Source organism: Primulina eburnea, chromosome 3, assembly GCF_022965805.1.
Source record: "Primulina eburnea isolate SZY01 chromosome 3, ASM2296580v1, whole genome shotgun sequence".
Lineage (NCBI taxonomy): Eukaryota > Viridiplantae > Streptophyta > Magnoliopsida > Lamiales > Gesneriaceae > Primulina > Primulina eburnea.
Genome location: NC_133103.1, coordinates 1,677,095 through 1,694,512, shown reverse-complemented (window position 1 = coordinate 1,694,512; position 17,418 = coordinate 1,677,095). Strand labels below are relative to the sequence as shown.

Genomic DNA, 17,418 nt, shown 5'->3' with positions numbered 1-17,418 from the left:
ATTGGATTCAATAAATAAATTCAGAGAGATATCCAATATGAATATAATTTATTATAAAATATTCTGTTTAGCGCCAGATATATCGACTCTCCCAAAACTTGCCAAAACCCTTTATTCCGCCGCGCCTCGTTCATTCTCCGACCACCTCCACCTCTATCGATAGGTTCAGTTCGATTAGTTTTCTCTTCTAATTCAACTGTATTTGACCGGGGGGAGAAATGGCGGTAGACAAGAACAAGCTCGAAGAGGAAGCTTGTATTCTTCGATTTTACAAGATTGTGCTTTCCTGGGATTATCTCCGCATCCTTAAAGAATCCGAGGTATCGCATTCCCTACTCTCTTCCCTTTTCCTTTTTCTCCTCCAATTTTTTAGTGGGTTTTTGGGAATACACTATTGGTGCAAGTTGCGTTCTTAACTAGCCTTACTGAATCACTATTCCGCAAATTCTAGCACGCACCAGTTTTTTTTTTTTAATATATATAAAAATTTGATTTTACGGTGGTCATGGATTGATTATCAACTCTAGTTCTTTGTATTTGAGCATCAATTAAGGTTTTCTCACTTTTTTTATGAATTGTTTAGAAACGGAACTACGATAAGAAGATCGGAGAAGGTTGTGGTGTGGGATTGAAGAAAGTGAAGGACACATATACAGATGTTGATGACTATCTCAACACTTTTGATCCTTTACTTTTTGAGGAGGTCAAAGCTCTGATATCTCAAGGAGATGACGAGGAAAAAGGTTTTTATTTTCCAGCATTTGGTTTATGATAATTTCAATTTTCTTTTCTTTGTTTCTTTGCATTAAAGTTTTGAATATCTGGAGTCTTGATTGAGATTTCTTTCCAGTTTGATTGTGCCCAGGGAAGTAAATTTATGAATGTTATTTAATGCTTCTCTTCATAGTTAGGTAAATTTATTTGCTTCATTGTTGTGGATGGAACTTGTTTAAATATTTCCATGATTTATTTTTTGTTGGCTTCAATCAAGGAGACTCATAGTTCTAATAATATTTTTTTAAGCAAACAGCGACTGCGTGGCAGCAAGCAATCATAGCAGAATGCAGTGAAGTCAATGGATTTTATCTACCTACGGTTATTTGTTCTGATGCTGATGCAATATCACAAAATGATATTCTGTTGCTTTCAAACAAGAAGGTTCTTTAGATGTCTAATTTCCTTTTCTGAATTAGATTGAGATCGAGAATTTAGTCTCTCTCATTTTTGCGTTTCATTGACATGGCACCTTAAATTTGTTAGTTTACCAGAAACTTATGTCTTCCATTGATTTGGTTACAACTTAACATTGTGTCCATTGCTTTCACAGTTTGGTGAGGGTAAAGAATTACCTACTGCATATGCTTTTGCCCTAGTTGAGCATCGTCAACAAGATAAGCTAAGATTGCGGTTATATTTAAGTGGAGAAGTTAAAAGGTTCGATACAGATGATGTCCAAACCTGCGCCAGACTTTTAAATATGCTTCCACTTGTTTGTGAAGTTCAAAAGTATTTATATGTTCTGAAGGTAAATCTACTTGTTCAATTTTATCTTTATGGTCTTTTACTGCCAGCTGTTGATCATTTGTCCTATAATCAGTGCTTGGAGCAATCTAATCTTCAATTGTGAAAGTGGGATTTCAGAACCAATTGTTTACTCTGGTCTTGATGTTTTAGAGATTACTTCTGATTCTCTCCTAGTGATATTCATCATTTCTCATGGCTGTTGAATTTCCTTCATTTAGTTAATGATGCTCAAATGTATTTGTATATTTGGTCGCCACTTCTGTTTTTGACCAACTTAAAAAAAATTGTCCAGATTTGCAGCTTATCGACTATACTTCGTGAATATGTTGCCCTGAGATCCATATGCTCTCTGCCATTCAAGGATTTGATATTAACTGCTGTGGACATTGACAGCAAAACTGAAGATCGTGCTTGGAAAATTTCTAGACCCTTGACTAATTTTATCGAATCCAATCACAATAAATCTCAGCTAGAGGCCATAAACGTGAGCTTCTTAGCAACTCGGTTTTGACTTTGTTGGCCTTCCACAGTATAAATTTCTTTCAATATATGCCAACTATAAGCATTAATATAAATTGGCTGTAAATCAGTTCTTGTCATCTTATTAGAACAGTTAGCTTTTTCTGTTTCTAACTTTCTGAAGCTCTTCTTTGTTGTTGAGTCTATACATACCATGCTAAGTTAGTGATTAGTTTGGTTTTTTTTTTTTTAATTTTTTGACAGTAAAATGTTGAATAATGAATCTAATGTGATTAGTAGTTAGTTAAAATACAATAAAGCCTGGATATGTCACTAAGAAAAAAAATACCTGCTAGGACGTGGATATCATACACATTTGATAATATTTATTTTTTCAAATAAATCCAACAATGATAAAATTGATGCCTTTTCTCCTCATGCTTACTTTAGATATTGAATTTTCTCCCTGTGTACAGGCAGGTCTCTCACGGAAACCCTTTGTCTTGATACAGGTTTGACTCGTAATTTATTCTCTTAAATGTGGAATTCAGTCCTTATTTTTCTTTCCTGCAGTACCATGCGTATTAAATGCACAATCACATCTGAATTTTTGATGCAGATGTGAATTTCAAAAACAACTTTCCAAATGCTATAGTTGACAAATGTTCCATCATCTTCATCTTATTGATCACTTTTTTTTTATACTGTCACGGATAATTCAGTGTGTTATTACCTACTACGCTGTCTTTGACATGATATTCCAGTAATGCTAATAATGGCTTGGACCAGTTTATAAAAATGAACTTGTTTTAGGGACCCCCAGGTACAGGAAAAACGCAAACCATCCTTGGGATCCTCAGTGCCATTTTGCATGCCACCCCAGCTAGGGTACAGGCCAACAAGTAAGAATCTTGTTTTGCCATTCTTTGTCTCCTGATTGCTTTGGAGAGCAAAAGCGGGGAATGAGAAATTGGTGATTCTATGCATTTCAAGTATGAATTATTTGATCTCTTATTACATGCAGGGGAAATTTGGCTGGAGTAAAACTAGGGCCACAATTGCCAATTCAAGAAAAGTATGTTTGATCTTGGCTTATCAGTTCACTGATGTGTTATAGTTTTTTGAGTGAATTTTGCGGGTGATTATTGTGCGTGAGCAATGTTTTGTATGCATATAGACATATTTTTGTATTTTCATTTTTCGCTGGTGTACTTTAGCAATGAGTTACTGTTCTAATCATCATAACACGAACTTCCTTTATTTTCTTGGGAATTAATCCATACCTCTTTGACACGGTTTATTTCATCAACAATGAAATAACTGATTTTTCAACCACTGGTGAAAAAAAGCTTAATGAAAATAATACTTTTTGTGGCTAAGCAAATATATAAACAAATTATTCGATTCATGGTGAATTGTTGCAAGAAATAACCTTCTACGGCTAAGGGATGAACTTCATAAGTTGGTAAACACCATAACAGTTTACTCCATGGACTGCACGCATACTTGGAAACAGCTCTCCACAGATGCTATAGTACAAAGCCTTTTTGATTTGCAGATACAAGCATTGGGAAAAAGCATCTCCGTGGTTATATGGCATCAATCCTCGAGATCAAATCATGCCCATAAATGGTGATGATGGATTTTTCCCCACATCTGGCAATGAGTTTGTGAGAGTCGCCGCACTTACCAGAACAGTGGTTATGATTATTTTGCAAATTTACATTCTCAAACTTTTAAACCAACGTGCAGAAACCGGAAGTGGTCAAGTCCAGTCGCAAATATCGTGTTCGTGTTTTAGTTTGTGCTCCATCAAATTCTGCTCTGGATGAGATTGTCTTGCGTCTTTTAAATACTGGTAGGTTTCTATTGCATCCTTCATTTGTTTCATTATATTATATGGATTCACTATCTTGATTGCGGCCATGGTTGATTGCTTGAGTAACAACATGCTTTAGGGGAACTGATATAATCATCCTAAACTTTCTAAAACTGGTCCATACTGAAAACTGGGAAATAATTAGAAGGAAGATAAGCTTATACAAATATTCTGTGATGGCTTTGTGGTGGTAAGGCTGCTGCGTCAATGCTGTCTATTTCTGGTTGTGACCCTTATTATTGATGGTCAAGAAGCTTAACACCAACTTTACTCTTACTTGAAAGTCTGATATAATAAAAGAAGATCAAACATTCCTACATCACCCCGTTTGGTCATACACCATTGCCAATTTTTTCTTTCAAGCTATTGATTATGCACAAAACATGTGGGTTTGATGTTCAATTTCAATTCTGAGTTCTGAAAAGTATTTGGTTCTCTATACTACTTTAGAATGCTGCATAATGACTGTAGTGGAATTGGCAAGTCAGTCATTAGTAGCTTAGCATAGGATTTGTATGGGTACTTTTATTGTGGAATGAGTGTCGTTTTCATATTTATATGCGCTGTTGTAACTGACTCTGGTCTGTTGAGACTTCTCATTCGCCATTTGATCAGACAAATTTCTTTGCCGTAGCTATCCGTCCTTTAAAATTTATTGTACCCACTTGAATGGAATTATGTGACCTCCAAGCAAGAAATTTCAGATGATGCTTTTTATGTTACTTTTTTGTTTGCACGACAGGAATTCATGATGAAAGTGACCGTGCATACAGCCCTAAAATTGTGCGCATAGGTCTTAAACCCCACCATTCAGTCCAGGCCGTCTCTATGGATTACTTAGTATGCAATCAGTCACTATTAATTTCTAAGATTTCCTAATTAGTTAATACATTAATTTATGTAAAATATGCATGCTTGAGGCATAGAAATGGTTATATTGTAGGTAGAACAAAAACTTGCTGGCATGGACTTTCAAGCTAGCGACAAGCATAAGCAAGGAGGCATGTTGAAGGATAAAGACAGTATCCGTGCTTCTATACTAGATGAAGCAGTCATTGTATATTTCTTTTATCCTTCATGTTCATCTATAAATTTTCTTTGCTCTGTTGAGATACAATATGCAAATAAAGTTGGTTGTTGCCAGGTATTCTCCACTTTGAGCTTCAGCGGTTCAGCTCTCTTCAGTAAATTGAATCGTGGTTTTGATGTTGTGATAATTGATGAAGCCGCTCAAGCTGTAAGCTAATTGTCTCGTGAACTGAAAATGTGTCTCATTTTATTACTCATTGACACACTCAAACAGTAGTTACTAAATGTACCTTTGCAGCCGGATAAGTCGAATTTCTTTGTGCATGGGTATAATGAGATGTTTTAGCGATTTGGGTCAATTGTTTTTGCCGAGCAAAGGCTACGCCAGTTTGCTGGCAATGAAACTTCTTACATGATATTTACTTTTTTGCAGCATGCACATTGGTTTTCTGAAATTGTTTATTGTTTGTTTCTTTTAATTAGTTATTTGTCTATTTGAAAATTGTACTAGTATGAAATGTTTCCCAGTTAGTGTTAGTTCGTGTAGAACCAGACAAAAGGGGGCGGGCAGTGGGGTATGCACCTCTTTCTAATTTTATGAGGCCTGTTGTGCTCAGGAAATTGCTTAGATCTGATTATTATTAAAAATGACAAGCTTTAATAACTTGTTTTGTTGGCCACTTTTACTTAAAGCAAAGCACTCATTGATGCAGCCAAGCAGATAAATTTACGTTTCTTAGCAGTTCTGGGCTGTTAAAGATTTGTTTTCCATTTGTGCTAGTATACAAAAGCAACTTATAAAAAATGCCCAAAATAAATGTGAAGGTATTTTAGAGGTACGAAGGTGGTGTGATTCTTCGAGTCTTGTCCTCTTCCCCAGGAATTGGATCTATTACAAGACTTTAGAATCCAAATATCCCAACAACCACTACACATAATTTGAGCTGGACCACCAGGAACTCAGGCTCCACATTGATTGGCCCAAGTTTCGATTGCATGCACGTAGTTCCACACACTAGTCATTGTACATGGCTAGGACTAGGAATACAAATATTTTATATACGTCAGTTTTCTTATGAATCTTTTCACTTAATCATGTCCGAGGAAGAGCAGTTCAGAATGTATGGCTGAAGGACATACTCCTGACATGTTTGTTAGAGCTTGAAGAGTCACTTAGCTTTGGATAATGAGGGGCTAGCTAATTGACAAGTGTATTCTCTCTTCTTCTTAATTCTTAGCCAAGTCTGTTGTTTTGCTATTTCATCTGCTTTGTTGCCTGTTCTGCTTAGAGTCTCCTCTGCTCTTCAACCTGTGTCCTCTATTGTTTTTTCTCACACTTCTTCATAAACTCATACAGTCATTCTATATATGTTGTTTTCTTTGTTGCTGGATGTTGTTCTTAATAAAGTTAACATTGTAAAATAAGATCAGTAAGCTTGTTATCATCCATCATGTTTACATATATGCATCTAACAGCTAGTTTCTTTCCTTTCAATATACTGATTAAGTTAAGGATATTTTAATATGTTGAACTTTCAAATAATTATATTTAATGTGGCATAAATTTGTATTAGAATGTCTTAGCAATATCATTTGGTTTATGTTTCATGACAGGTGGAGCCAGCAACACTCATCCCACTGGCTAATGGATGCAAACAAGTATTCTTGGTATGCACTTTCCTATGTTTATCTGAATTAGGAAATTAAACAAAGGAAGTTTTGTAGATTCCCAAACTCTTCACCAAAAGTTGAATGCAAGAAAAAAAACCTCGAAAGTTCTTTGTGGCTGTAGTCCTATGGGATAAACTTTCTATCTGGTTGATTGTGATCATCCATGCTAATTACCATCTTTGGCTCACCTCGTAATCAATATACTGATTCATGTAGTTTGTTTGTGCTAGATGGTATGCGACATGAGAAAGATTATGCGAATGTGACTATTATTTTTTGTCTTTTTAGGTGGGAGATCCAGTTCAGTTGCCAGCAACTGTAATTTCCCCAGTGGCAGAAAAATTTGGGTAAGAGCAGCATTTTGTGTTTACTTGTTTTATCTTAAATCAGCGTGATTTGGTCAGACGGCCATTTCTTTTCTGGGAACTCTAGTTGAGAAAGGTTGCTAAAGATGAATAAAAGACTTTCCTGAACTTTTACAGATATGGAATGAGCTTATTTAAAAGATTCCAGAGGGCTGGTTATCCAGTACAGATGCTGAAGACTCAATATCGCATGCATCCTGAGGTCTCTGCAATTCTTTATTTCTCTTTTTTCTCTTTGGTGACAGTTACAATTTGTTATTTATAGTCCTCATGGAAATTCAGAAGCTGTGTGCATTGACATTTAGCAGAGTAGAAAAGGTGTAGTTTTTTGAATTTTCCATCATCAAAATTTTTCAGCAGCTTTGAAATTGTAACACTAAGTAACTAACCTCTTGAGTTCGTTTTGACCAATCTTATTCAAAATATCTATAAAATGTGCAGAGATACTCAGTTGCAGATAGGAGCTTAGAGTTGGTTCCAGTTTTGTTTGACTCGTAATTGTTCTTTTCATTAGTTAATTTTTCACGGTTGATGAATCATTCATATTCTGCAATTGTCAATATCGCTTGAGACAAGTCATATGGTTGACATTTCTTTAGTTTTACATATGTGCAAGATTTTCCTTTATCTTTCGCTATTATCATTATTATTTCCATGAATTAAATTAATCATGAATCACCAGTTGAAATAACTGGACTGTTTGAACCAATAAACCACAGCCTATAGCTTTGTAGGATCTGTTTAATAAAATTCCTTGAATTTGTTTACTGATTTGTGACTAGGTTTAGCTGATAAAATGCACTGTGTCAGCTGTAATTGAACTGTTCGTACAGATTAGGAGCTTCCCTTCCAGGGAGTTTTATCATGATGGATTGGAGGATGGCCCTGATGTCAAATACCTGACAAAGCGCCCGTGGCATGGATTTAGTTGCTTTGGGCCTTTTTGCTTCTTTGACATACATGAGGGGAAAGAGTCTCAACCATCAGGAAATGGTTCGTGGGTAAATGTTGACGAGGTTGAATTCGTCCTCGTCATGTACAGCAAATTGGTGAGTAGATACCCTGAGCTGAAGACAAGTTCTCGACTTGCAATAATATCACCATATAGACATCAAGTAAAGCTTTTCAGAGAATCTTTTCAAAACACTTTCGGTGTGGAGTCGGACAAAATTGTAGACATTAATACTGTTGATGGATTTCAGGTAATTTATATATTATGTGACAAGCATGCATGAGGCAGTCTTTTCTCTAGCCATTTTTGTGTACTTCAGTTAATAAGTGTAATGAATTGATAAGAAACTCTTCAGGGTCGTGAAAAAGATGTTGCTATATTTTCTTGTGTTCGGGCAAGTAAAGAAGGAGGCATTGGGTTTGTTGCTGATTTTAGACGAATGAATGTTGGTATTACTCGTGCAAGGTCTTCTGTTCTGGTATGGCTTGTTTTTTTTGAAAAAAGATCAATCGATTGAATTTGTATTATTACACCATAAAGGTGGTTTCTTTTAATGATACTAGGTCGTGGGTTCTGCATCAACACTGAAAAGAGATGGTCACTGGAAGAACCTGGTCACAAGTGCGGAGGAAAGAAATGTATTATTCAAGGTATCTATCTCACTTAAATTACTATCTTTACAATTTTTGTTTCCCTCGAATTCCATTTTTTAAGGCCATCATTTGCATCAGTTTGGTTCGTGATTGATTTGGTTAAATGTTTAGGTTGAAGAAGTTCAAATTCTCTAGAGAATTGGTTGGGAATTGTTTATGTTTAGGCAAAAGTCTTAACCATTTTTCAACTTCGATAATTTTTCAAAGAAACAAGATATGTTAGAGATATGGGGAGGTTAGGACTAAACTTTCAAGATTATTTAGTTGGGAGGTAAGAACTGAACTTTTACGATAGTTTGGCCATGTTCAACATCAACCGTTAGGCTCAGTGAGACAAAGAGAGTGACTCGGAAGCTGGCATAATATGAACATATTAAACATTTAGTGATTCTGGTATCAACTATGAACATCAACTGTAGGGCTCAATTTAAAAGAAGAGAGTTGACCAATAATTTGTCCCGACATTAACTTATTAAACGCGAGTTAAGTGATTTTGGTATTGCTCATCCTTCAATTTTCAGACAAGAATAATTAAGAAGTGGGGTTTAGGTAACCGAATCAAATTTGTTTGGGATTTAGGGTTGAATAATGAAATAGAAGAATTTGAGTCCCCTCTATAACCGGAGGCATCTGTAATCACCACCACCATGGTTTCAACTTTCAAGTCATAAAAACTTAAATTGTTTGGATTTTAGATCCTTGAAAGTTCAGAGATTTTCTATATTCCAAAATCTAATACATGCAATTGAATTTAGCAAATGCTGAGGCTCCCCTTTCTTTCTGACATTCCAGTTTTAGAAAAAAAGACTCTTGCTAACCACCCTGCAATCTCAGGTTTCCAAGCCTTACACAGAGTTTTTCAGCGACTCTTCGCTTGAGCAAATGAAAGTAAAGGAATCCAAGTCAGAAAACCTTGACGACCCTACTGAAGATATGGATGTTGAAATTCCATTTTTTGGAAACAGTGGCAGAGCTTATCAAGAACCTGAAGCTGACGACATGGTAGAAGCCGGAGAGGGATATGCATATGAAGAGGACTTTGGTGAGGACTGAGTGTCGGATATCCTTTTGCTGACATTTTCTTTCTGGTGCTTTGCCAATAACTGCGCATTGTTGTTTTAATTATTTGAGAGAAAATGGATTAGCATACACATTTAATTATTTTGACGAGGTGAGAATCGATAGCTTGCGTATTTTGGGCACGAGGAGAATTACTGAGACGGGGCTGTTGTTCTCACTTTCGGGCTAGGTGTCGTATCGGGTTGGATAATTAACTTAAGGTGTATTTAACTCGTTAGCAAGGAAAATCTTAGATTTTAACAAAGCTTTCAAACCTTTGTGGCATTCTAGTTCTTGGCTCTCATATTCAATGTAAAGACTACCAAGTTTTGTCTTCCTCTCTTGGCTATAATATATGTTGGCTTCAATAAAACTTTCGAAATGATGTTAGGTGATAGCGATGGGTCGGGTCAAGTGAAGAGTCTCAAAATATATTTCTTTCTTCAATTACTTGTTCAGCTCTAAGATATCGTTTGACAGGTACGATAACAGATATAACGACATATTTAATTATAAAGCAAAAATTTGTGTGAGACCACGAGTCGTATTTTGCGAGACAGATTTTTTATTTGAGTTATTCATGAAAAAAATATTATTTTCTATTCTGAATATTAGTAAGATTGACTTGTCTCATAAATAAAGATTCGTGAGATCGTTTTACAAAAAAATTACTCTAATTACAAAGTAGTGCTTAATACGTGTGAAATTCGATAATATATGTTTTGTTCGGCGTAAGTCAATAACGGGAACAAGTCGATGATTTGGAAAAAAGTGGTAGGTCATATTCCAATTGATCCGTACAAATAATATAGTCCTTCTTGGCGGAGGAGTTAACTTTACATCCACGCTTAGTCTATTACTATCTGTTAAAAATCTTTTAATAAAGACAAAAATATTGTTCTGTTTTTTTTTTCTCCAATTTCGTCCTTATTTTATATCACAATTACATTTTTGTTTTATTTTTTTTATTTCAAAAAATATTTTTTTAATTTTTTAACATTACAACTATTTAAATAGCACTTTTTCCCTCGATAATTTGTCAAATTTCACTTTAGTCTATAGATAATAAAAAAAAAAACTGTACACACACGTACTGCGTGTGCAAAGTAGCTAGTTCATATTAAAAAAAATGAGCATATTAGTACAAAAAAGGAAACTACTTTGTATTTTTCAAAAACAGAGGATGAATAGTAAAACAACCTAGCTGTTTTTTTTCTTTTCCGGAATAAAAATACTTCTTTCTAATTGGACTAGTAAAAAGCAACATATAATCTTTTTAAAGTTGAAAAATCAATTCATTCGGCTGGACCCGGCGGCTAATTAGAGTTCCCACGGACTAAAAGAGAAGCTGCTGGATTAGAAATATTCGATAAATGAAATTGCTTTTTTCTTTTCTTTTTTTTCTAAATTAAATACTTACGAATTAACTCACTTTTTGGATATTCGGTATAATTTAATGTAGTTACACAAGAAAATAATATATCACTTAAAAATCAGCTATCGAATTACATAATTTATAAGTATGGTTATTTAATTTACCTAAACTAAAGAAGCTGTGTTCGAGGAAAATGGGAAAAAAAAGTTGGTACGAAATTAGAATGATTATTTCAATGGGTGTGAAAGTGAAAGTGATCATACTATTTGATCAATATTATTATTAAATATATGTACAGAAGAAGCTAGAAAAAACGAATAGTCTTATTGAGTGTGCGTTAGCTTGCTGCCAAATATGGACCTAAACGCCGACGTTTTCTTTTCTTATCTTAATAATAAAAAAGAGCTAGTTCTCTTAATGAATTTTTAGAACATATTAGATAATTGAATAAATGGATCCCATAATATTTATAACACAAATTAAAATTAATTATATCAAAAATTTGCATATGTTAATGCTTAAAATAAATAAATAAATAAATAATTGTTTAAGCTGTCGAGGATAATCTATTCAATGCATGCACCATTTTATGTACAATTTTTTTATAATTTTATTTATATTTAAATAAAGATAATATCATTATTGTAAAAATTCATAACTAATATATAATTTGAAATTATTATATATTGTAAATTTGTTTTTATTATATTTAAATAAGAGTCATATCATAATTATAAAAATTAAGCAAGAGATAAAATTATAATTTCAAATAATAAATTTAAAAAAATTAATAAAAAACAATAAGCACCGAATCTTTTGGCTTTATTACATATTATATGTGTGTGTGGAGTTTTAATATATTGTTCACATATCGTATATATTCAATTAGATGTCAATTACTTATTGGATACAATAAAACATAGAAAAATTGCAGCATAAAAAAAATCTACAGATATAAACACTTTCCTTTACTAAAGTGATTCCAGGTAATGTGAAAATCGATGTGAACTAAAACACCAAAAGCAAAACAAAAAAAAAAAATGATAAAATAAAATTCAAACGTGTCAATCTAGTACAACTTTAATATATCCCAATGGTTATAAATAATTAAAAGGCCTCCACCATTTTTCTTGAAGGTGTGATTAATTAATTAATTCAAAATGAATCACCACAAGATAGCTCTCCTAATCTTCTTGCCGCTTCTCTTCCTCCAAACCCGTGCAATATTCTTCAACATCCGCAACAACTGCCCCTACACAGTCTGGGCCGCCTCCCTCCCCGGTGGAGGCCGCCGCCTCGACAGTGGTCAGACGTGGACGCTCGGCTTCCCCAAAGGGCCGGGACGCGTCAAAATCTGGGCCCGAACGAACTGCACCTTCAACGCATCGGGCCGCGGCAGATGCCTAACCGGAGACTGTAACGGACTGCTCCAATGCCAGACATACGGGACCCCACCCATGACCCTTGCGGAATACGGGCTTAACAGCTTCGCGTACAAAGACTACTACGACATCTCCCTTTTACAAGGATTCAACGTGCCGATGCAGTTCCAGCCCACCTCGAACGGGTGCACCCGCTCCTTGAGATGCACGGCGGACATCACGGGGCAGTGCCCGAATGCACTCAAGGCTCCCGGGGGATGCAATAACCCGTGCACGGTATACAAGACGACGGAGTATTGCTGCCACTCGGGGCCGTGCCGGCCGACGAATCTGTCCAGGTTTTTCAAGGTGAGGTGCCGCGATGCTTTCACGTATCCGGAGGATGACCCCACCAGCACTTTTACATGCCCCGCCGGATCGAGTTATCGGGTTGTATTCTGCCCTTAGAGACCTTATCATCGAGTAGTTATTATTATTAATTTTTGTCGCAATAATAATAATTCTTAAAAATGTGTGGTTACTTTAATAATTTACATAGTATATTGTAATAATAAATAAGGTTTCAGATTGTATTCATGTAACATGTTATCATTTTATTAAACATATAATTGATCTTTGTGTTCAGACAAAAATGGTGGAACCAAATGTAATTCTGATTGTTTTGTGTTGTATTGTACTTATTTTACAATGTTTTTTTTTTTTAGATTTTTACATTTTAGTTGTTCATTTTGTGACGAAAAAAGTGTGTTAAGAAGTCGGTTAATAAAGTTTACGAGAGTTGTATATATAAATTCGGATAATATTAATATATTATCTGTTTGTGTTAGTAAAGTTCAAATTTCAATTTTAACAACTCAAAACTGAAATCAAGACCCTCTAGAGATTGGGAAAGAAATTTCTTTTTTAATGACTATGGTCCTGAATAAAGCAAATATGATTTTTCATAATATAATAAATTAGTTTTCAATTAAACTCTCAAATTCAACAATCCGAAAGTCTGTTGTCTTGAATAGATTTCCATGGAAGAAATATTTCGCCAATCAAAATAATTCAAGACGGATTTTACGGAATATTGTAAAAGATATCATCTAAATAAAAGTCGCTGCGCTGCTACGCGACACGCGTACAAGTTTGATTAAAATCCACGTGGCTTGGTCGGCTAGCTCGAGATTTTTCAATGTTCGACCACTGATTAAGATTCTTAAATTCATATTCCGAATGCTTCGAATATTCTTCCTGCATTATGATCTTAAATTCATAGTTTATCTAATAATTTTGGAATATAAAAAAAAACTAATTTTAAAAATAAAATTAATTTTACCTCTAAAATATATAATGATATATTTTTTGGATTTGGCTCTCTTTATAAGATACTACAAGTTGTTATCGTAAAAATTTATCAAATTATAGTCAATATATTTGTGCATAAATATTTCTTAAAATAAAGAATTTTAATATTTAATGTCTTACTTTCGATATCAAATTTTATTATATTTTGTATTTTGTACCAAGATTTAATAATAGAAATGGTAAATCAAAATTTTGTCCATGCCATGGCTTTTTATATCCCGGACAAAGCTTTAACGTGATAAAGGGACTCTATGCAATGTTCTATGTAAGTGGCGGCGCACGCCATTGGAAACACAGTTTGGCGTTGAAAATCATTTTATTTTGCAATTAATTTTATTTTCTGAATTATTATTATTTTTAGAAAAATATTCCTGGTCAGACCCACCCTCGACTGGGAAAATCTAGAAAAATAGACAGTCAAAGCTCGGGAAATTCAGGAAAACAAGGATTGAATACTTTGAAAACTGTGTTTTTTTTTTTTTCTTTTTTGTAAAAAATAAAATAAGAAGAAGAAAACTATGAATTTCATTTGTATACGTATATATACATATAATATGTCGTTCGGTGCAGGTCTAGAGTCTTTTTTGGTTGGGGTCTTTGAATATATTTTTTAAATCTTTTATTATTATTATTAGTACTTTTTTTTGTTTTTTAAATTTAAAACAAAGTGACTTCTCAATTTTTTTGTTGCAAATTTGAAACATTGTTAATTTTTTATTTTTATTTTTGCTTCTGCCCCTCATTTATTTGCGTAAAAATAATCTTAATTTATAAAAACAATGTTTACTTCTTTCATTAAATTTGTTAGAATCGATTAATGTGGTAAATCGTTAAGCTGCAATAGTTCGGTTCTTGAAATATTAAACACTGATTAATTAAATCGAGTTGATTTTCAAGCCAAGCGGATAACATTCAAAATAATCCTACGTAAAAAATGATTACACATTTTGTAAAGTATTTAAAATATATGCAAGTTGAATGAGTAAAAAAAATAATTATTTGAATTATCAAACACTTAGTATGCAATAGTTTAGTATTTGAAAACACATAAAATACTTCAACAATGCATCTTTAAAAACAATGGAAACATCTGCTTGTTTCAGTTTGGCTAAATTCAGCTGAAAGATATCATCAAAACACCGAAGTTCACCAGAAATTTAGTTTGACTAAATTCAATTTCAGTTTGTTTTTTGTGTTTGCAACTTCACACATGAGTAAATATGTTAGAAGTATAATAACAAGTTTTGTTAATATCAAAATCGAGATTGCGAACATGAAATATTCCAACAAAATTGCTCCACTCAGATGAGTTGAGTTTTTCTAATTGGTATAATTATACATCGTGTGTTTTTTTAATGTGATTTTTCTTGTCTATTTGTGTTTCGCGGTTGTTTTTTAATTGATTTGGTTTTGTCCTCCATCATTCTATAGTCTTGTAATTTACTTATTTGACTTACAGACTACGATTATAACTATTCATTGTTGTTGTTGGATTAATTAATTTTGGTGATGGACATGAGTTAAACTAAAAGTTTTGTAAAATAAATCCGTTTGAAGCTTAACTGATATCTAAGTCTATCGAACTGATAGCTGAAGATTAACTTGACTAAAAGATAGTGGAGCTAAACTGAAAAGACGTTATCTATAGAATTAGTCACAATACTCATAGTTACAAAGTAGATTATTGGATAAAGTCTTTTGTACATCTGAATTGTCAGAAATCCGCGAACACCTACAGTGAACAATTTGTCAGAAGAGACAGTGACGTGATCAAAAAAACGTGATTAACAGGCTACCAAATTTGGAACATATATAATATCTGATTTAACTGACTGTTGGATTCAAGTTTATAAATAGATGATCTTGTAGTTCAGAATTAGGCTCTTTAGAATTATCGCATAAGGTCAAATATTGAAGTTTGCAATAGTTCAACTACTTTTAAGACTTCTTAGCACATGCTTAAGTATTATATCAGATCATTATGGATCAATTTGTGCTTAATATCTTTCATTTCAAATACTTTTAAATAATTAAGCTAAACTAGGAGTTTCAGTTAGATATTGAAAAAGTCTTACTGAATCGGGTTGTTATAAAAGTTGTAATTGCCAAACTCTTATAGTGAACATCATCCCCACAAGGAAGAAGAAGTGACGTAGGAGTTGTTCAAATATCTGAACATCCAAAAACAACTTTGTGTTATTTATATTTTAGTCAGCCTACTCTTGATAACCCAACTGTTTTTCTTACTTAGTCATTTTTTAATGTTCAATCTTTCAGGGTAGCTTTTTCCTACACATAATTTTTCTGATTAGCCAACTTACATTGACTTGGCGAGAATTACAAAGTTCAAAGTGATTAACCCAACCGAATTTCGAACAAACTTGTGTGATTGTTTATTCAAGCTCTTTCTAACCAATCAGCTTATCCTAACAATTGCATATGCTAGTATATAATATTTTTATATTTAATAATTTAAATTTGTGTAAGACATTTCCCTTAAAATTAGCTGGCCTCCAATATTCTGGAGACTGCTCTGATGTTGATGAATGATGATATTGAGTTGTTAGGTTCCTCGTAACAGTTTGGATACATATCCAGCTTGCACACAAGTTAATAAGAAATCCGACTTACTATAATTTCATCGTCCATTAATTCTCTATTGATCATCCCACCCCAAAAACCCCAAGTAACGTTCGGCCAAGATTTAATTGGCATGTTTTGCTTTAGTTTCAGATTATTTGTTTTGTATTAATTGCATGTAAAAGCAAGACATTATCTTACAGTGTCTCGCTCAGAGGTGTTCATCGGATTTGGTTTACGTAATAATTATCTGTCGGAGAATTTGTAAAGCACAACCACACTCAATTAATTAAATCATAGCTCCGCCAAGCTTTATTCACAAAAAATATAGCAAAACACAATGTTGAGAAAACAATATTCAAGGGCAAAATACGACTGTATAGTTGGTTCCTGCAGAGCAACTAGAGAGCTCTGGCTGATCATCTTTAGGATAAGTATAAGCTCTCGGGCACTTGCTCTGAAAAAATCTCGAATACTTCGTCGGCCCGCACTTCCCCGAGCCACAACAGTATTTGTCCTTCCTAAACACGTTGCACGGATCGCTGCACCCTCCCGGCACCCGCAGCTGCTTCGGGCAGAACTCATTGATATCTACGCTGCATTGAATAGACCTCCCGCAGTGCCCGGTGTCGGGAGCTGCCTTGACTGGTACATTGAAGCCATTTATAAGAGATACGTCGAGGAAATCCAAGTCGTTGAATATGTTGAGTCTGTATCTCACAGCAGTGAAGGGAGATTCACCGTAGTTTTCGCACTTCAGAAGCTCGTTGCAGTCACCGGTTTGGCATCTGCCTCTACCGGTCTCATTGAAGGAGCATCCGGTTCGAGCCCAAATCCGGCCTAGCGTTTGGTCGGGAACGTTTACTTCCCATGTTTGGTTGTTTTCAAGCCGCTGGCCTCCACCAGGTACTGCGGCAGCCCATACGGTGAAGGGACAGTTGTTCTTTACGCTAAATGTGATTGCATTGGTGTGGTTGAAGAAAAGAGCGATGAGAAAAAATCCGAGGGATTTGATCATATTTGAAAAGAGAGGATAGACAACTGATCGAATGTGTATTCGGAATTTGGTTGTTAGATTATACACAGAGTTCCTATTAATTATCGTATATATAGATATACACACAAAGTTCCTAATTATAA

General features: G+C 34.3%; 3 protein-coding genes across 3 annotated transcripts; 2 read left to right on the top strand and 1 right to left on the bottom strand.

The window, feature by feature from the left end:
• The first annotated feature begins 67 nt into the window (after positions 1–67).
• On the top strand, positions 68–9,964 carry LOC140825184 (probable helicase MAGATAMA 3). The gene is made up of 20 exons (XM_073186806.1): positions 68–320; positions 584–743; positions 1,031–1,158; positions 1,328–1,525; positions 1,817–2,008; positions 2,460–2,495; positions 2,797–2,885; positions 3,008–3,058; positions 3,542–3,653; positions 3,736–3,841; positions 4,605–4,702; positions 4,806–4,919; positions 5,007–5,099; positions 6,506–6,559; positions 6,851–6,909; positions 7,045–7,129; positions 7,761–8,129; positions 8,235–8,357; positions 8,443–8,529; positions 9,367–9,964. The coding sequence occupies exons 1-20, from the start codon at positions 219–221 to the stop codon at positions 9,583–9,585; spliced, it is 2,475 nt and encodes an 824-aa protein (XP_073042907.1). The 5' UTR covers positions 68–218; the 3' UTR covers positions 9,586–9,964.
• Positions 9,965–12,067: 2,103 nt separating this feature from the next.
• Positions 12,068–12,964, top strand: LOC140825183 (protein P21-like). Its single transcript, XM_073186804.1, has one exon. The coding sequence runs from the start codon at positions 12,127–12,129 to the stop codon at positions 12,793–12,795; it is 669 nt and encodes a 222-aa protein (XP_073042905.1). The 5' UTR covers positions 12,068–12,126; the 3' UTR covers positions 12,796–12,964.
• A 3,599-nt stretch (positions 12,965–16,563) lies between these two features.
• Positions 16,564–17,375, bottom strand: LOC140827979 (thaumatin-like protein). Its single transcript, XM_073190944.1, has one exon. It carries the CDS (start codon positions 17,294–17,296, stop codon positions 16,637–16,639), a length of 660 nt encoding a protein of 219 aa, XP_073047045.1. The 5' UTR covers positions 17,297–17,375; the 3' UTR covers positions 16,564–16,636.
• Positions 17,376–17,418: the final 43 nt, after the last annotated feature.